This window comes from Podarcis vaucheri (genome assembly GCF_965113315.1).
Source record: "Podarcis vaucheri genome assembly, chromosome: 8".
Lineage (NCBI taxonomy): Eukaryota > Metazoa > Chordata > Lepidosauria > Squamata > Lacertidae > Podarcis > Podarcis vaucheri.
Genome location: NC_138766.1, coordinates 86,217,874 through 86,233,206, shown reverse-complemented (window position 1 = coordinate 86,233,206; position 15,333 = coordinate 86,217,874). Strand labels below are relative to the sequence as shown.

Here is a 15,333-nt window from a genome sequence, read left to right as displayed (position 1 = left end):
CCATTTGAGGATCTCTCCCTCATTACAGTCGATCAGGTATATGAAGACGAGCAGCAAAGTCAGTCCTCAGGGAATGTGCAGGTGACCTTGGAACGGACAGCTCACGGAAGAACCCCGACCAAACCCAAGAGGAGGCGTGTAGTGGTGATAGGGGATTCCCTACTGAGGGGAACAGAAGCAGTGATCTGTGGGCCTGACAAGATGTCTCGGGAAGTGTGCTGTCTCCCCGGGGCTAAGATCCAAGATGTAACTGAACGACTGCAAGGAATCATAAAACCCACTGACGAATACCCCTTCCTCTTGGTTCATGTGGGAACCAATGACACTGCAAGCAATAGCCTCCAGAAGATCAAAAGAGACTATGAGGCTCTCGGCAGGAAATTGAAGCAACTAAATGCACAAATTGTCATCTCGTCTGTCCTCCCAGTTGAACGACGTGGCCCAGGGAGAGAGGGGAAAATAGTGGAAGTGAACAGCTGGCTTCGCAAATGGTGTAAACAGGAACGGTTTGGATTCTTAGATCACGGACTGCAGTTTCTTGAAGATGGACTTCTGGCAAGCGATGGGCTGCACCTCACAACGGTTGGGAGAAATGTTTTTGCCAAAAATCTCAGAAACCTCATCAGGAGGGCTTTAAACTGACTAATGTGGGGGAGGGAGACAATGCTCCTGAAGGTAGGAGTCTATCAATTAATGAAGATGATCATCCAAATGTCATAGACCAAATGGAGCAAACAGCACGCGGACCTAGTGGTGGGAGGAAAAAATCCTTAAATAAGAGACACGGGGGAATGATTAATGGACTTCAATGTCTGTACACTAATGCGCAAAGCATGGGAAATAAACAAGATGAGCTTGAGCTCTTGGTACAGCAAACTGAATATGACATAATAGGCATCACTGAAACCTGGTGGGATAAGTCCCACGATTGGAATGTAATAATGGGGGGATACAATCTATTTCAGAGAAACAGACCAGACAAGAAAGGAGGAGGAGTGGCGTTATATGTCAGGGATGTGTATACCTGTGAAGAGATCCAAGATTTAGAACCTCAAAGCCAAAGTGAGAGCATTTGGGTCAAAATTAAGGGAGAGAAGAATAACAGAGACCTCATTGTGGGAGTCTACTATAGATCCCCAAGCCAAACGGAGGACATAGATGATGCCTTCCTGGAACAGATGGCCAAGCATGCAAAAGGAAGGGAGATAGTAGTAATGGGGGACTTCAATTACCCGGATATTTGTTGGACGTCAAACTCAGCCAAGAGCATAAGGTCAAACAGATTCCTCACTGGCCTTGCAGACAACTTCATTGTCCAGAAAGTGGGAGAAGCAACAAGAGGAACAGCCATTTTAGATCTGGTCCTAACCAATGTTGATGACCTGGTTAGTGGGGTAGATGTGGAAGGATCATTAGGCGCGAGTGATCATGCTCTTCTGAAGTTTACTATACAGCGGAAAGGAGCAGCCAAGCATACTAGGACTCAATTTCTTGACTTTAAGAAAGCCGACTTCATAAAACTTAGGGAAGTGCTGGGTGAGATCCCATGGACAGCAATACTTAAAGGAAAGGGAGTTCATGATGGCTGGGAGTTTGTTAAGAGGGAGATAGTAAAAGCACAACGACAGGCAATACCAATGAGACGGAAACATGGAAGGTGCCTAAAGAAGCCAGGGTGGCTATCTAAAGAACTTTTAACTGAATTAAGATTAAAAAAGGATGTGTACAAAAAATGGAAAAGGGGGGAAACCACCAAAGAGGAATTCAAACAAATAGCCAGCACGTGTAGACACAAAGTCAGAAAAGCTAAAGCACAGAATGAACTCAGGCTTGCTAGAGAGGTTAAAAGCAACAAAAAAGGCTTTTATGGGTATGTTCGTAGCAAAAGGAAGAACAAAGAAACTGTGGGGTCACTCAGAGGAGAAGATGGTGAAATGCAAACAGGGGACACAGAAAGGGCTGAACTCCTCAATGCCTTCTTTGCCTCAGTCTTCTCCGATAAAGAAAACAATGCCCGACCTGAAGAATTTGGAGCAAATGATTCAGCAAAGGAAACACAGCCCAGAATAACTAAGGAGATAGTACAAGAATATTTGGCTAGTTTAGATGTATTCAAGTCTCCAGGGCCAGATGAACTGCATCCAAGAGTATTAAAAGAACTGGCAGATGTGATCTCAGAACCACTGGCAGTCATCTTTGAGAATTCCTGGAGAACAGGCGAAGTCCCGGCAGACTGGAGGAGGGCAAATGTTGTCCCTATTTTCAAAAAGGGGAAAAGAGAGGACCCAAATAATTACCGCCCAGTCAGTCTGACATCAATACCAGGGAAGATTCTGGAGCAGATCATTAAGCAAACAGTCTGTGAGCACCTAGAAAGGAATGCTGTGATCACCAATAGTCAGCATGGATTTCTGAAAAATAAGTCATGTCAGACTAACCTGATCTCGTTTTTTGACAGAATTACAAGCCTGGTAGATGAAGGGAACGCAGTGGATGTAGCCTACCTTGATTTCAGCAAGGCATTTGACAAGGTGCCCCATGATATTCTTGTAAAGAAGCTGGTAAAATGCGGTCTTGACTATGCTACCACTCAGTGGATTTGTAACTGGCTGACTGACCGAACCCAAAGGGTGCTCATCAATGGTTCCTCTTCATCCTGGAGAAGAGTGACTAGTGGGGTGCCACAGGGTTCTGTCTTGGGCCCGGTCTTATTCAACATCTTTATCAACGACTTGGATGATGGACTCAAGGGCATCCTGATCAAATTTGCAGATGACACCAAACTGGGAGGGGTGGCTAACACCCCAGAGGACAGGATCACACTTCAAAACGACCTTGACAGATTAGAGAACTGGGCAAAAACAAACAAGATGAATTTTAACAGGGAGAAATGTAAAGTATTGCACTTGGGCAAAAAAAATGAGAGGCACAAATACAAGATGGGTGACACCTGGCTTGAGAGCAGTACATGTGAAAAGGATCTAGGAGTCTTGGTTGACCACAAACTTGACATGAGCCAACAGTGTGACGCGGCAGCTAAAAAAGCCAATGCAATTCTGGGCTGCATCAATAGGAGTATAGCATCTAGATCAAGGGAAGTAATAGTGCCACTGTATTCTGCTCTGGTCAGACCACACCTGGAGTACTGTGTCCAGTTCTGGGCACCACAATTCAAGAGGGACACTGACAAACTGGAACGTGTCCAGAGGAGGGCAACCAAAATGGTCAAAGGCCTGGAAACGATGCCATATGATATGCCATATGATATGATATGATAGCCATGTTCAAATATATAAAAGGATGTCACATAGAGGAGGGAGAAAGGTTGTTTTCTGCTGCTCCAGAGAAGCGGACACGGAGCAATGGATCCAAACTACAAGAAAGAAGATTCCACCTAAACATTAGGAAGAACTTCCTGACAGTAAGAGCTGTTCGACAGTGGAATTTGCTGCCAAGGAGTGTGGTGGAGTCTCCTTCTTTAGAGGTCTTTAAGCAGAGGCTTGACAACCATATGTCAGGAGTGCTCTGATGGTGTTTCCTGCTTGGCAGGGGGTTGGACTCGATGGCCCTTGTGGTCTCTTCCAACTCTATGATTCTATGATTCTATGATTCTATTCTATGATAACATGCACTATGACCAATGCCCCTCCTCAGCACTGTCTACCAGGCATTCCAGATGCTGTCTTCTGCAGCTTTTGCACTGGGTGGGCAAATCATTAGCTATCTTTGTTGCCTAACAATTTAATTCTATTCGGATTATGAATGTGTTTATTCAGCAAAAAACATATCAGTTCATGAAGGAATGGACCACTTCTAAGGGATATATTTCCTGTCCCTTGGAGTGATGACCTCTTTCCCCCATAATTTTCTAGCATTCTTAATTTTTTTAGTAATATGCTCCTCAGATTCTGTTTATGCCTCCCTGCCTTTATTTTGCTAAAGCTTCTGCTCTGCTTTTGTTTTTCTTATTTGGACATGACTTCTAGTTTCCAAAACAAACTCCCCCCCCCCTTTTTCCTTTACCTTGAAATGCTTCCTTTATTGTATTCATTCACGACAGAGGCGTCCACTTGACCTTGGTGGTATATTTACTGCTCTGCAGTGAGCATTCTGACTTCTGTATTTATGGCATTCAATGGCTCCCAAGCATTCTGGAAAGATTTCACCCTCTTGACTTCCTTCGTCCAACTTTTCCTTTGTTACCAGCCTCTTCCTTTTTTCTTCTTCTTTTAGAAAGTACCTCTATTGAAGTCTGATCCTCTCTGCCTCTATTCTTAACATAGCACTGAAGAAACTAAGGAACAGAAATGATGTGGAGGATGAGATTGAAGAGCTCCATCAGGAGGGCGTTGTTGAAAAGTCAGAAAAGAACATGAAACCTCTTAAACTGCTATATGCCAAAAAACTGCGAAAGCAAGTCATTGCCATAATTGTCTTGATGTTTGGAGAACAGTTCAATGGCATCAGTGTGGTAAGGAAGGTTGTGCTAGGCAAAATGAAGGCCCCTGTTGTACACACAATTTAGAGGCTGTCATACGATCTACCACTGTTTGTCTCTATGGATGGCCGCATTCTTTGCCCCTGTTCTGTTTTTCAGATGCTTCTCCAAGTGTTAGAAATATCAAACTCTGTAACACAAGGAGAGGGAAACTGTAGGCTTGTGGGTATTATTGGGACTCCAGCTCTCATTGGCGAAGCCAATATGGCCAGTGGCCAGGGATAATGGGAGTTCTTGTCCAAAAACACATGGTGGGCTGCAGATTTCCCACTGCTGCCCAAGTAAATGGTATTGCTCTACAGGAAAGATGGCATTGCTGAGGGGTAAAGGTTCCAGAGGGACGCTGTGGGTTAAACCACAGAGCCTAGGACTTGCCAATCAGAAGGTCGGTGGTTCGACTCCCCACGACGGGGTGAGCTCCCGTTGCTCGGTCCCTGCTCCTGCCAACATAGCAGTTCGAAAGCATGTCAAAGTGCAAGTAGATAAATAGGTACCACTCTGGCAGGAAGGTAAACGGCATTTCTGTGCACTGCTCTGGTTCGCCAGAAGCGGCTTAGTCATGCTGGCCACACTGTACACCGGCTCCCTCGGCCAATAAAGCAAGATGAGTGCCGCAACCCCAGAGTCGGCCACAACTGGACCTAATGGTCAGGAGTCCCTTAACCTTTACCTTTAAAGGTTCCAGAAGTACAGAGCGCTGAAGTCATTGGGGTAATCCTGAATGGCGAGTTATGCAGGGTTATTGACTGACATTGTTTCTTAAATGTGAATTGTATTCTCGTTAACTTTTCAATAATTCAAAAATCCAAGCCAAGTGGTGGAGCTAATCTGTTGGATGGTGCAACAAATTTTTGTTGGGGGTGTCCATTTATACCCTGCCTTTTTCCCTTATGAAACTCAAGGCAGCTTGCAGATACAAATAAGAGAAGGTTAAAAATGTTATATATAGCATAAGAACATTACATACTACAAGCTAACGTTACCAACCTGTAATACTGATGCAGAGCTGAAATACCCTTATTAAATAATAATTACCTGAATCAACAAGGCTTGGACACATGCAAAAGGTTGCAGGCATGCTGTCAAATGGAATTGGGGAAGATGCTCTAAGAAAGGGATGTTTATGCTATTCCATTGAAGGAGATGATTCCCCCCAAAAAACTTTCTCAATTATCAGAGAAAAGCAAGAACTGCATTCCACAAAATAACCCAGCTACATGAAATTGTTTGATCAATCACATGCCAAAGTACATACATTAGAACTTCTGTAGCAATTTTGATCAGACGTATACCTGGTGGCAAATCTCAGTAGGACCTGATTTTGCAAGGAAGAGATCCAAGTCAACTCTCCCTTATCTTAGAAGGGCCTGTTTCTAGGGAATAGCTCTCTTCATTTCCAACTTGGATCCTCTAATGCAGAGCTTTCCAAACTGTGTGTCACGACGCATTAGTGTGTCGGCTGCAGTGTGTAGGTGTGTTGCGCCAATGTGCCCCACACTCCTCCTGGGGCTGGAAAGGGAACAGGCAACCCACCAGTTTGCTAGTGAAACTGAAATTGGTGTGTCACAAAAAGGCGCATGGCTAAAAAGTGTGTCACCAACATGGAAAGTTTGGAAAGCTCTGCTCTAATGTGTAGAAAAGCTGTAGGGAGATGTGAATTTTCATGCCAAGATTACATGTCCAGCAGACTGATAAAAATTTGGAAATGGAGGGGGATGCAAGGAAAATTGCAGCTCTGAAGCATAGGATATGTTACTTAAAGAGTCGAGAAAATTATAGAGATCATGCTAGATTAGGGGCAGCTGATATCCAAGGTTTAGTGCAAAATACAAAGAAAGTCCTGCAGAATTGTAATGGTATGCATCTTCTTTTCAGGCATACACTTATGCAGAGAGAAACTTCAGAAATATAAATATGGGGAAATATTCATCCCGATTTGCGACAATAGCAGCCACCACTTTTTTATGTATCTCAGTGGTATTTGGGGTAAGCATCTTCTACCTCTTTCTCACTAACCTTCTAGATCTTGGAAATGCATGCAACATTTTATAACTATTTTGTGCCAATTTAGGTGCCCCCCCCCTTTCATAAAAACCACAAGAATTATAGTTTTACATGAGTTGTCTGAGTATTTTGAAGAGCAGTCCTACATATTAGCATATACTACCTGGCTTCTTGGAAGCTGTCCGAAGGGGTTTTTTAAAAATCAATTTGCAAATTAGTTTAGAATTTGAATTTTTTGTTTAAATAAAATTTGAGCTGGTGAGAGCAAGGACTCTTGCCTTTGTGCCTTTTGTTTTCTAAGGAGAATGTGCCTTATTTCTGTCCTACTACCACAGAATTTATACTTTCCAAATATGAAAAAGGAAACCAGTGCTACACCAGTTTAGGACTGTTGTATAGCTATGTCCAAAAGACTGCAATCTATACACCCAGGATAGTTAACATGGTGCTGTCCTGAATTTGTTAGATTATAACTCCCATCATTTCCAATAACTGAACATTCTTACTGAGGCTGATAAGAGTTGTAGTCCAACATCTGGAAGCTAAACCATCTCTGCACACTTACTTTACTGTTAAGTCCTGATTTCTTTGAGTAGGTATTTACAGGCTTTCATTCAACTCCTTATTTAAGATCCTTGACACTCATGTATACACACAGTTGTGGCAAACCCTCCTTGCTCTGTTGTTTTTACATGGATTCTTGCTTAATGTAAGCTTGTATGTGAACCTAAAGAGTCGTCCTGATCTTTTTGTGTGTGTTTTTTTTAATATCCCAATATGTTTCTGTGTTGCCACGTGCTCTCTACATTTTGATCTGTAATTCTGATTCCGCTCCCCTTCCCCCATCATAGAATCATAGGTTTGGAATGAGCACAGAATATCATCCAGACTGGCCCTTGCAATTCATAACTTTCTTGCACAAACATTCACTAATCACAGGTAGGTAGCCATGTTGGTCTACGGTAGTCGAATCAGGAATCACAAGACAGAGAAACCAGTAGAACATTTCAATCTCCCAGGACATTCTATACAAGATCTCAAAGTAGCTGTCTTATTACAAAAGAATTTCAGAAATAGACTGGAAAGGGAAGTTGCTGAATTGTAACTTATTACCAAACTTCAAACCATGGAGAGACCTGGTCTGAATAGAGACATTGGATTCTTATCTCATTATACAAGATAAAGCTATTTTTAGCCATCTCACCCCCTGCTTTATCCTGTAAGACCAATTGCAGTCGTTAACAGTCTTCAACAGGTTTACCACACCTATCAGATAATCACCCATTCCCACCACCCTTCTAAGTAATACCCTTCCCCACCCTCTCACTATATATATAAGGGTCTGGTGACTTCTGTTTCAGTGTATCACACGAAAGCTCATACCAATAACAATTTTAGTTGGTCTCTAAGGTGCTACTGGAAGACATTCACTAAAAAAAATAAGAAGAAACTCTAAAATGCTAGTATAGCAGGACGTACCTTTAGAGAAGCCAAATTGATACCTCTTCAGCATGTCTTATTCCTCTATATGCTTGGTAATTTTATCTTTGTCTTTATATTCTTTAGATTTTTATTACTGATTATAAGGGGCGCAGGTTTTCGCTTCTCATTGGCTTTGGGGTGAGCGGTTTCATCTGTGTCCTGCTAACTGTGGCCATGGAACTGCAGGTTTGTAACTGGTGGCATTTAGAGCTGAGAATCGCTAAATGGGCTTTCCTCTAGCCCACTTCCCGTATAACACACACTATGTACCGTATTTTCCGCCCCATAGGACGCACTTTTTCCCCTCCAAAAATGAAGGGGAAATGTGTGTGCGTCCTATGGGGCGAATGCAGGCATTCGCTGAAGCCTGGAGAGCGAGAGGGGTCGGTGCGCACCGACCCCTCTTGCTCTCCAGACTTCGCGCTGCTCTCTGCAAGGCGTGGGAGCCCTGCGCTGGGCTCCCGCGGCTTGTGAAGAGTTGCCTGCATGCTGAAGGCTGGGTGCACTGAGCTCAGTGCACCCAGGCTTCGGGCAGATCTCCGCAAGGCGCAGGAGCCCGGTGCTTGGCTCCCACGGCTTGTGGAGAGTTGCCTGTTCTGGGGGCTGGGGTCGGGGGAAGCTCGGGCTTCCCCCGCCCCAGCCCTGTGCCTGGGAAAAAAATAATTTCCCCCCCTTTATTTCCCCCCAAAAAAACTAGGTGCACCTTGTGGGACGGTGCATCCTATAGGGTGAAAAATACGGTAACAGCTCCAAAGCTAGTGGGAAAGCTGGCAGTAGACGCATCAGAACATTTCCTTTCCCCCAAATTATGTATAAAAGCTGAGGTGATTTGAAATGGCTGTACTGTTGGTTGGTGCTTCCAACACCTCTGTTGTTTAGCAGTGAGCAAGGAAGTAAAATCATGGAATCAAAGAACTATAGAGTCGGAAGGGAGCCCGAGGGCCAGCTAGTCCAACTCGCTGCAATGCACGGATCTGAGCTAAAGCATCCATGACAATTCACCATCTCAACTCTGCTTAAAAACTTCCAGTCATGAGGGCTCAAGTTCAAATGTTGACAGGTATAATTCAGCCTCCTATGTTTCTATGAATGGATAAGAATGAGCATAGTCTCCACCCTGTGAACATTACAGTGGTACCTCTGGTTGCGCATGCCCCGAGTTACAAGCTCTGCTAACCCGTTAGTAGCCACTCCTGGTTGCGAACTTTGCCCCAGGATGCTAGCGGAAATTGCGCACCGGAGGGACACATGTGGCGGGAGGCGCCATTAGTGAAAGTGCGCCTCGTGTTACGGGTGATTTCCGATTACGAACGGACCTCCGGAACGGATTCCATTTGTAACCAGAGGTACCGCTGTACATGGAGGCTGCATTCTAAGATGACAGATTTCACAGGGGCTCAGTTCTTGCTGTTTTGCACTACCCACTGCATTCTGTGGGCCAGAATTTCAAGGAATAAGGGATAGCAAATGGAAAGATGAGTTTTGCTCTTGGACCCAACTCCCGGCAGCCCCAACCAATATGATCAATGGTTAGGGATTATGTGAATTATAGTCTCGCAGCATAATTCTATGTCATGCTGGCCACATGACCTGGAAAGCTGTCTGGATAAATACCAGCTCCCTGGGCCTGAAGCGAGGTGAGCGCTGCACCCCATAGTCGCCTTTGACTGGACTTAACTGTCCAGGGGTCCTTTACCTTTTTATGCACTTGAGGTATATCAAAAAGCAATCAAGCAGTATATAACTTTTATGAAATAAAGGGCACCTGACAAGATCACAAGTACATAACTGAAATACAGTCTACTTTCTCCAACAGAGTGTCATCTCAGATATGGGGTATTTCAGCATAATCTTAATCTGCATATTCCTTTTTGCACATGGTATTGGGCCAGGTAAGTGCTTAGATGATGCGTTGAGCTCTTTAGATGATGGGGGAGAGATGAATAAGTGATCAATGTAAGTGATCATGGTAGAAAGACACACAGCTATGGGGAGTTGGTAATTCACCATAGAAGGCTAGGGAGTTACTATTAATGTTGCACTCTTCACATAGAGAGATTCATGGCTGCCTGTCTGCTGTGTGTGCTGTGGTAACCTGAGTTAGATCTAACTTGAACGTGGAGAAGGTTGTTCATGTGAGATGTGTTGCTGAGACCTGGGTGGGTGAGCTAGGAGAACCTGATCACATCCAGATGTGCCTGTCAAGATACATGATGTAGCATGAGACAGGCTGCAGGTGTTGGGGGTGATGGAGAGGGAGGAGTTGCTGTGATTCATAGGACACCCATCCATCTTGGAGCTAGCCATGAGAGCCAGCACCTGGCATCAGGCAGAGGAGATAGTACCCTCCACCCTGCCCTCTCCGGTGCAGAAGATGCCATTCTACACTTTGGTATACCAGAGAAGTAAAGACAAGGCAGTGACACAGAGGAAAGTAAGAGCATGTGGTTATTTTCACTTGATATTTTGGAAGCATTTGATACCATTGACGGTTGTGTGACTTGGTGAGATGGGCACTGGAGACATTCTTTTACAGTGGTTCTACTCCTCCTATTTCAGAGCCCTGGGTGATTACCTCTTGGTCCCCTGCCAATTGTGCTCTGACATCCTGCAGGGTACCATATTTTTCTCCATGCTGTTTCCCTATGAAGCCATTATGGGAATAGTCATTAGCAGATTTGGGAAGAGCTGTCATCAGTGCAGTAATGATACCCAATTTCCATTTCTCTGTAACATCTGTATCAGGAGAAGTCTGCAAAACCCTGCACTGAGGACTTCTGGGTTGGCGCCATCGCTTAATCGCGGATTCCCTCCAAGCTCTGGAGGGAATCGGCTCTGCAGAGACTGGGTCTTACCGCTGCGGCGACGCGGGGACCCTTAAAATCACAGGTGCAGAAGCCTGTGAACGTAGTGACTCGGCGGGCACCATTTGCGCCCCCCCAATCCGTGAAGGAGCCTTTTTAAAGGCTTTGGAACGGGGATGGGGTGCGGTGCGGTGCTGAGAGTACTCCTGCATCTGCGGAGTGAAGCCGCGAGCCATTGGCGGAGAGCGCTGACTTTTTCCTTGGAATATTCGGACTCTGAAACATCAACCCGTGAATAAACACGGAAATCGGAACTTTAAAGAAAAATTTTGTGGATTAGGAACGAGCGGAGAAGGGTTAAAAAGGAAGTCCACCCCCCCTCTGTAAATAATTTAAAGCAAAGGACCTGCTAGCTAAGGTTGAGAAAATACCTTCTTTTTTTAGAAAAGGACTTTAATTCCATGATTTTGACACTATAGGAATCTTTGCTGGAGGATTAAAGGATAAATTCTGAGAGCTGAAGTTTCACCCCCTCCCCCGGACCCGGGAATGTCCCACGAGTCTGCCTGCTGATGAAAGATTGGAAAATTTGACAGCTGTCAAGTTGGCTGTCGAGAAGGAAAAGGAGAACTTTACTTTGGTTGTCTCTGTTGGATAATCTGTAATAAATTGTTGAAAATAAGGAAGGGCTGATGCAAAATAATTTGACTTTTGGACTTGAGCTGAAAGAAATAATAAGGAACTAAAATCCCCCTAGAGGGGTTTCAGTGTCATTACAGGAATGGCCGGAGGAAAGAAAGTCCAGGCTGAATTGAACAGAGCCTTTGTTCTCTTGGGAAAGTTACAAAGCCAATATGATGTTTTGGCTACAAATGTGAAAGCTCTGGGCTTAACTGTAAGCAACACTGTTGAACCTGATAAGGATTTGAAACATGGAGCCTATCCAATTGAACAAACAGAGAAAATAGAGAGCTTTGACAATATGGAGCAGATGACAGATGATGGCCCTGAAGAAAAGGAGGGAGAAGCAGAAATTTTGCAGAAGTCACAGGAGAGTAGCATTTTGAGGCCTGACAAGATGAGAAAAAAGGAAAATAAAAATCTGATGTGGAGAGCCTGGCCTGAACTGGAGGTGGAAGTTGGAACTTGGGGGACATTTAGACCCGAAAGGAATATAAAACAAGATTTGAAGAACCTTGCAAGTGCCACTGTTGAATATGGAGGTCTGGCTGGTAGAGACATGGATCCTGTTGGGCCGGAGCTTCTTCGAGATTTGGAGTTTAATATTAAAGGCTATCCAAAAGACCGGCAGAGAGGAGCTGAAAGAGAATTGAGAGCCTCGGACGTGAGATCGCCAGGCTAAACAGAATATTGGGACTGATGTTTGTTGTTGGGGACTGAAACCGGGAAAAGGGTGGGGGGAGTTTGGGAATCCAAAGGGTATATAAATATAGTTTGTCTTACTTTTATTTTGTTTTGTTACTGGTATGGAAATGGGGAAAGACGTGGAAGGGAAACTCTTGGTCGATCTTAGGAAAATGATGGGTAAAATTGAATAAGCTGAAATTGTTTTATTTTTAAAATGGTTAAAATTAAATGAAAATAAAGTGAGTAAATACAAATTGAGGAAATGGAGGAGAGAAGAAAAGTTAAATAATAAAATGATAGAATAAATCAAATTAAGTTAAAATGGAGATGTAGATCAAAGATTTGCTGAACCAATAATTTAAATTGGAATACAAGAAGGGGAGGTGCGAGGAGGTCTGAGAAATCGGGTAAAAGAGAATAAGTATATGAACAATCAGGTGTTTTTAATTGTTCTTTTTATGTTTTCGTTTTTTGTATTTTTCTTGTTTTTTCTGTTTATTTTTGTGTATGTTGTTATATGTTTTGTTCTTTATGAAAACGCTAATAAATATTCATTAAAAAAACAAAAACAAAACCCTGCACTGGCACCTTGACTCAGTAGAGGTCTGGATAAGGATCAGCAAACTGAGTTTGAACCCTGCCAAACATTGTGGGCCATGCCATCCATTTTCTGAAAACCTCTAGGATGGATTACTGCAATGCCTTCTTTCCCAGCGTACCAATGAGGTTGGGCTGGAACCTACAACTAGCACAATAAGTAATGTCCCAACTGGTCACTGGTGCGGTCTTTCACTACCCTGTTACGCTGCTACTAAAGGGATTACACTGGCTGTTGTTTAGCTACAAAGCTAAGTTCAAGGTATTGGTCCTGGTGTGCAAAGTCCCATACAGCTTGAGATAAGAATGCCTAAGAGATCATCTCACTCCTTACATACCCATTAACGACTGTGCTCTGAAGGTAGGGACTATGGCGATTACACAGGGTCGCCGGACGTTTAATGGTCTATTGATTCCTGTGCCACCACTGTGCTCTCTTTACTGCTGCCACCAACCAGTTGCTCTCTGGTAAAACACTGAGTCCAGTCACTTGTTAAAAGTGAACAAAAAAACCCCAAGTTTATTTTACAAACATTAACAAGTTTATGGTTTCTCAGATAATATTCCTGTCAGTATCTTAACTTTAGTTTCTTCACCGGCCTATACCTTCCTAATACCTTCTGACTGATTATCTCAACTGTTTGACTGACTCCTCTTAACAAATTCTCTCCCTCTCTCGCACCAGACTAGCCCAACCCAACCCACAGACGTATCTTCTCTGTTTCTCCTAACTCCGGACTGTCTTTTCAACAACTCTAATTCTAACTCACTCTCTAAAAAACCCTCTGTGCTTAACCCTTATACACAGCTAACTCTGCCCCCTGGGTTACCATTGGTTAGTCATTTTACAATTAGTTAACTCTTTCCCTATGAATCCAGTATGTTGCCACACACATAGGAGGGCAAACGCCACAGGGACCTATTGCAAATACCATCTCATGAGGAGGTCTGTTCCATATGATGATGTCTGAATCTGACCTTGAGTGTGGTGCCACCTTGCCTTTGACATCCTCTCCCATCACTCATCAGCAAGGCACCATATCTTGGTTGTGTTTTCGGCACCTTTTGAAGACCTTCCTTTTTCACCAAGCCTTTTAAGTGGAGATCTTCATCCTAATCTGCACCTGTATTGGTTTTGAAATTACGGGATTGTCTTTAGTTGTTTTTATTGTGGCTGTTTTTACTGTGAAATTGATCTGAGATATCTCACTGGAAGCAGTAATAAACTGAATCAAGTAAAACGATAACTAGGAAAGATCAATTTTCAAGGGTGGGGGAGTATTAAATTCCTGGAATCCTTTCTATCCACCAAAGGTCCACTTCCATCTGTGCTAATGGTGGAGCTCTTCCTTCAGTCATCACGATCTTCAGCCATTGTGATTGCACAATTTTTGCATTGGCTCCTAAGCTTCCTCATAGGACTGATTTTCCTTTACATAGAGGTGAGTGATTTTGAAGGTAATTTTGATGAGGAGTGCAGACTTTGCTCCTTACAACCATTATTCCCCCCAAAAAATAATAATGAGGGGAGCTGGGTGGAGCCAAGAAGGATATATGGGTGTTATGGATGGGTGGGTGGATAGATAGATGATAGATAGAGCTCTACATTATACTCATGTCTGCCTCTTTCTCTCCTTCCCTGCCCCCATTTTCCCCATCTCTAGATACATATTGGGCCCTATAGCTTAATCTTTTTCTGTCCATTTGGTTTCGCCATCTTTGTTTATATATTCAAGTACATTCCAGAAACCAGAAACAGAACCTTTGTAGAAATCAGGGGGAAAGTGAACACCCGGAATCCCAGGAGGGTACGTTTCAAGATGCCATCGCCCAAGTAGAAACTTGTTAAACAGCATATGCAGTTTGTTCATTTATTAAATAGGGTTTTTAAAAAAAGAAATAAAAAAACATATTCCAAGAGATTACTTGTGGTTACTCTTAAACTGTATAATGACAATGATGATGTTGCAGTTTTCCTTTTTGTCTGAACACTCCACACCATTTTCAGGCTTTTCTGTGCCATGAAAGTGTCCAAATTTCAGGAAGGCAACAGACAAATACCTCAACAGGTCTTAGTAATTTTTTTTTGTGTGTGAATGTCTTGTGAACAATATTTTGGCTGGGCCAAATTAGATTCCACTCCAGAACAGGCTACATCTTTGTTGCCTTTACTTATTTACTACAGACATGTAGTTACTGTAAGGTAAAGGTAAAGGGACTCCTGACCATTAGGTCCAGTCGTGGCCGACTCTGGGGTTGCTGCGCTCATCTTGCTTTATTGGCTGAGGGAGCCGGTGTACAGCTTCCAGGTCATGTGGCCAGCATGACTAAGCCACTTCTGGTGAACCAGAGCAGTGCATGCAAACGCCGTTTACCTTCCCGCTGGAGCGGTACCTATTTATTTTTCTTGCACTTTGATGTGCTTTCAAACTGCTAGGTTGGCAGGAGCAGGGCCCGAGCAATGGGAGCTCACCCCATCGTGGGGATTTGAACCGCCTACCTTCTGATTGGCAAGTCCTAGGCTCTGTGGTTTAACCCACAGCGCCACCCTGAATTTACTGTAGAGGCCCGTAATTCATC

The 15,333-nt window shown here is 43.7% G+C and overlaps 1 protein-coding gene across 3 annotated transcripts in view; it reads left to right on the top strand.

The window, feature by feature from the left end:
- LOC309539447 (solute carrier family 2, facilitated glucose transporter member 5-like) overlaps nt 1-14,673 on the top strand; it is a 29,635-nt gene extending 14,962 nt beyond the window's left edge. For all 3 annotated transcript variants that reach the window (XM_082235721.1, XM_082235722.1, XM_082235720.1), the window contains 6 exons: nt 4,284-4,471; nt 6,374-6,484; nt 8,069-8,170; nt 9,801-9,876; nt 14,068-14,195; nt 14,418-14,673. In XM_082235721.1, coding sequence (XP_082091847.1) covers nt 4,284-4,471; nt 6,374-6,484; nt 8,069-8,170; nt 9,801-9,876; nt 14,068-14,195; nt 14,418-14,591 — 779 coding nt within the window. In that variant the 3' untranslated portion in view covers nt 14,592-14,673. The remainder of the gene's footprint in view (nt 1-4,283; nt 4,472-6,373; nt 6,485-8,068; nt 8,171-9,800; nt 9,877-14,067; nt 14,196-14,417) is intronic.
- The last annotated feature ends 660 nt before the right edge of the window (nt 14,674-15,333 follow it).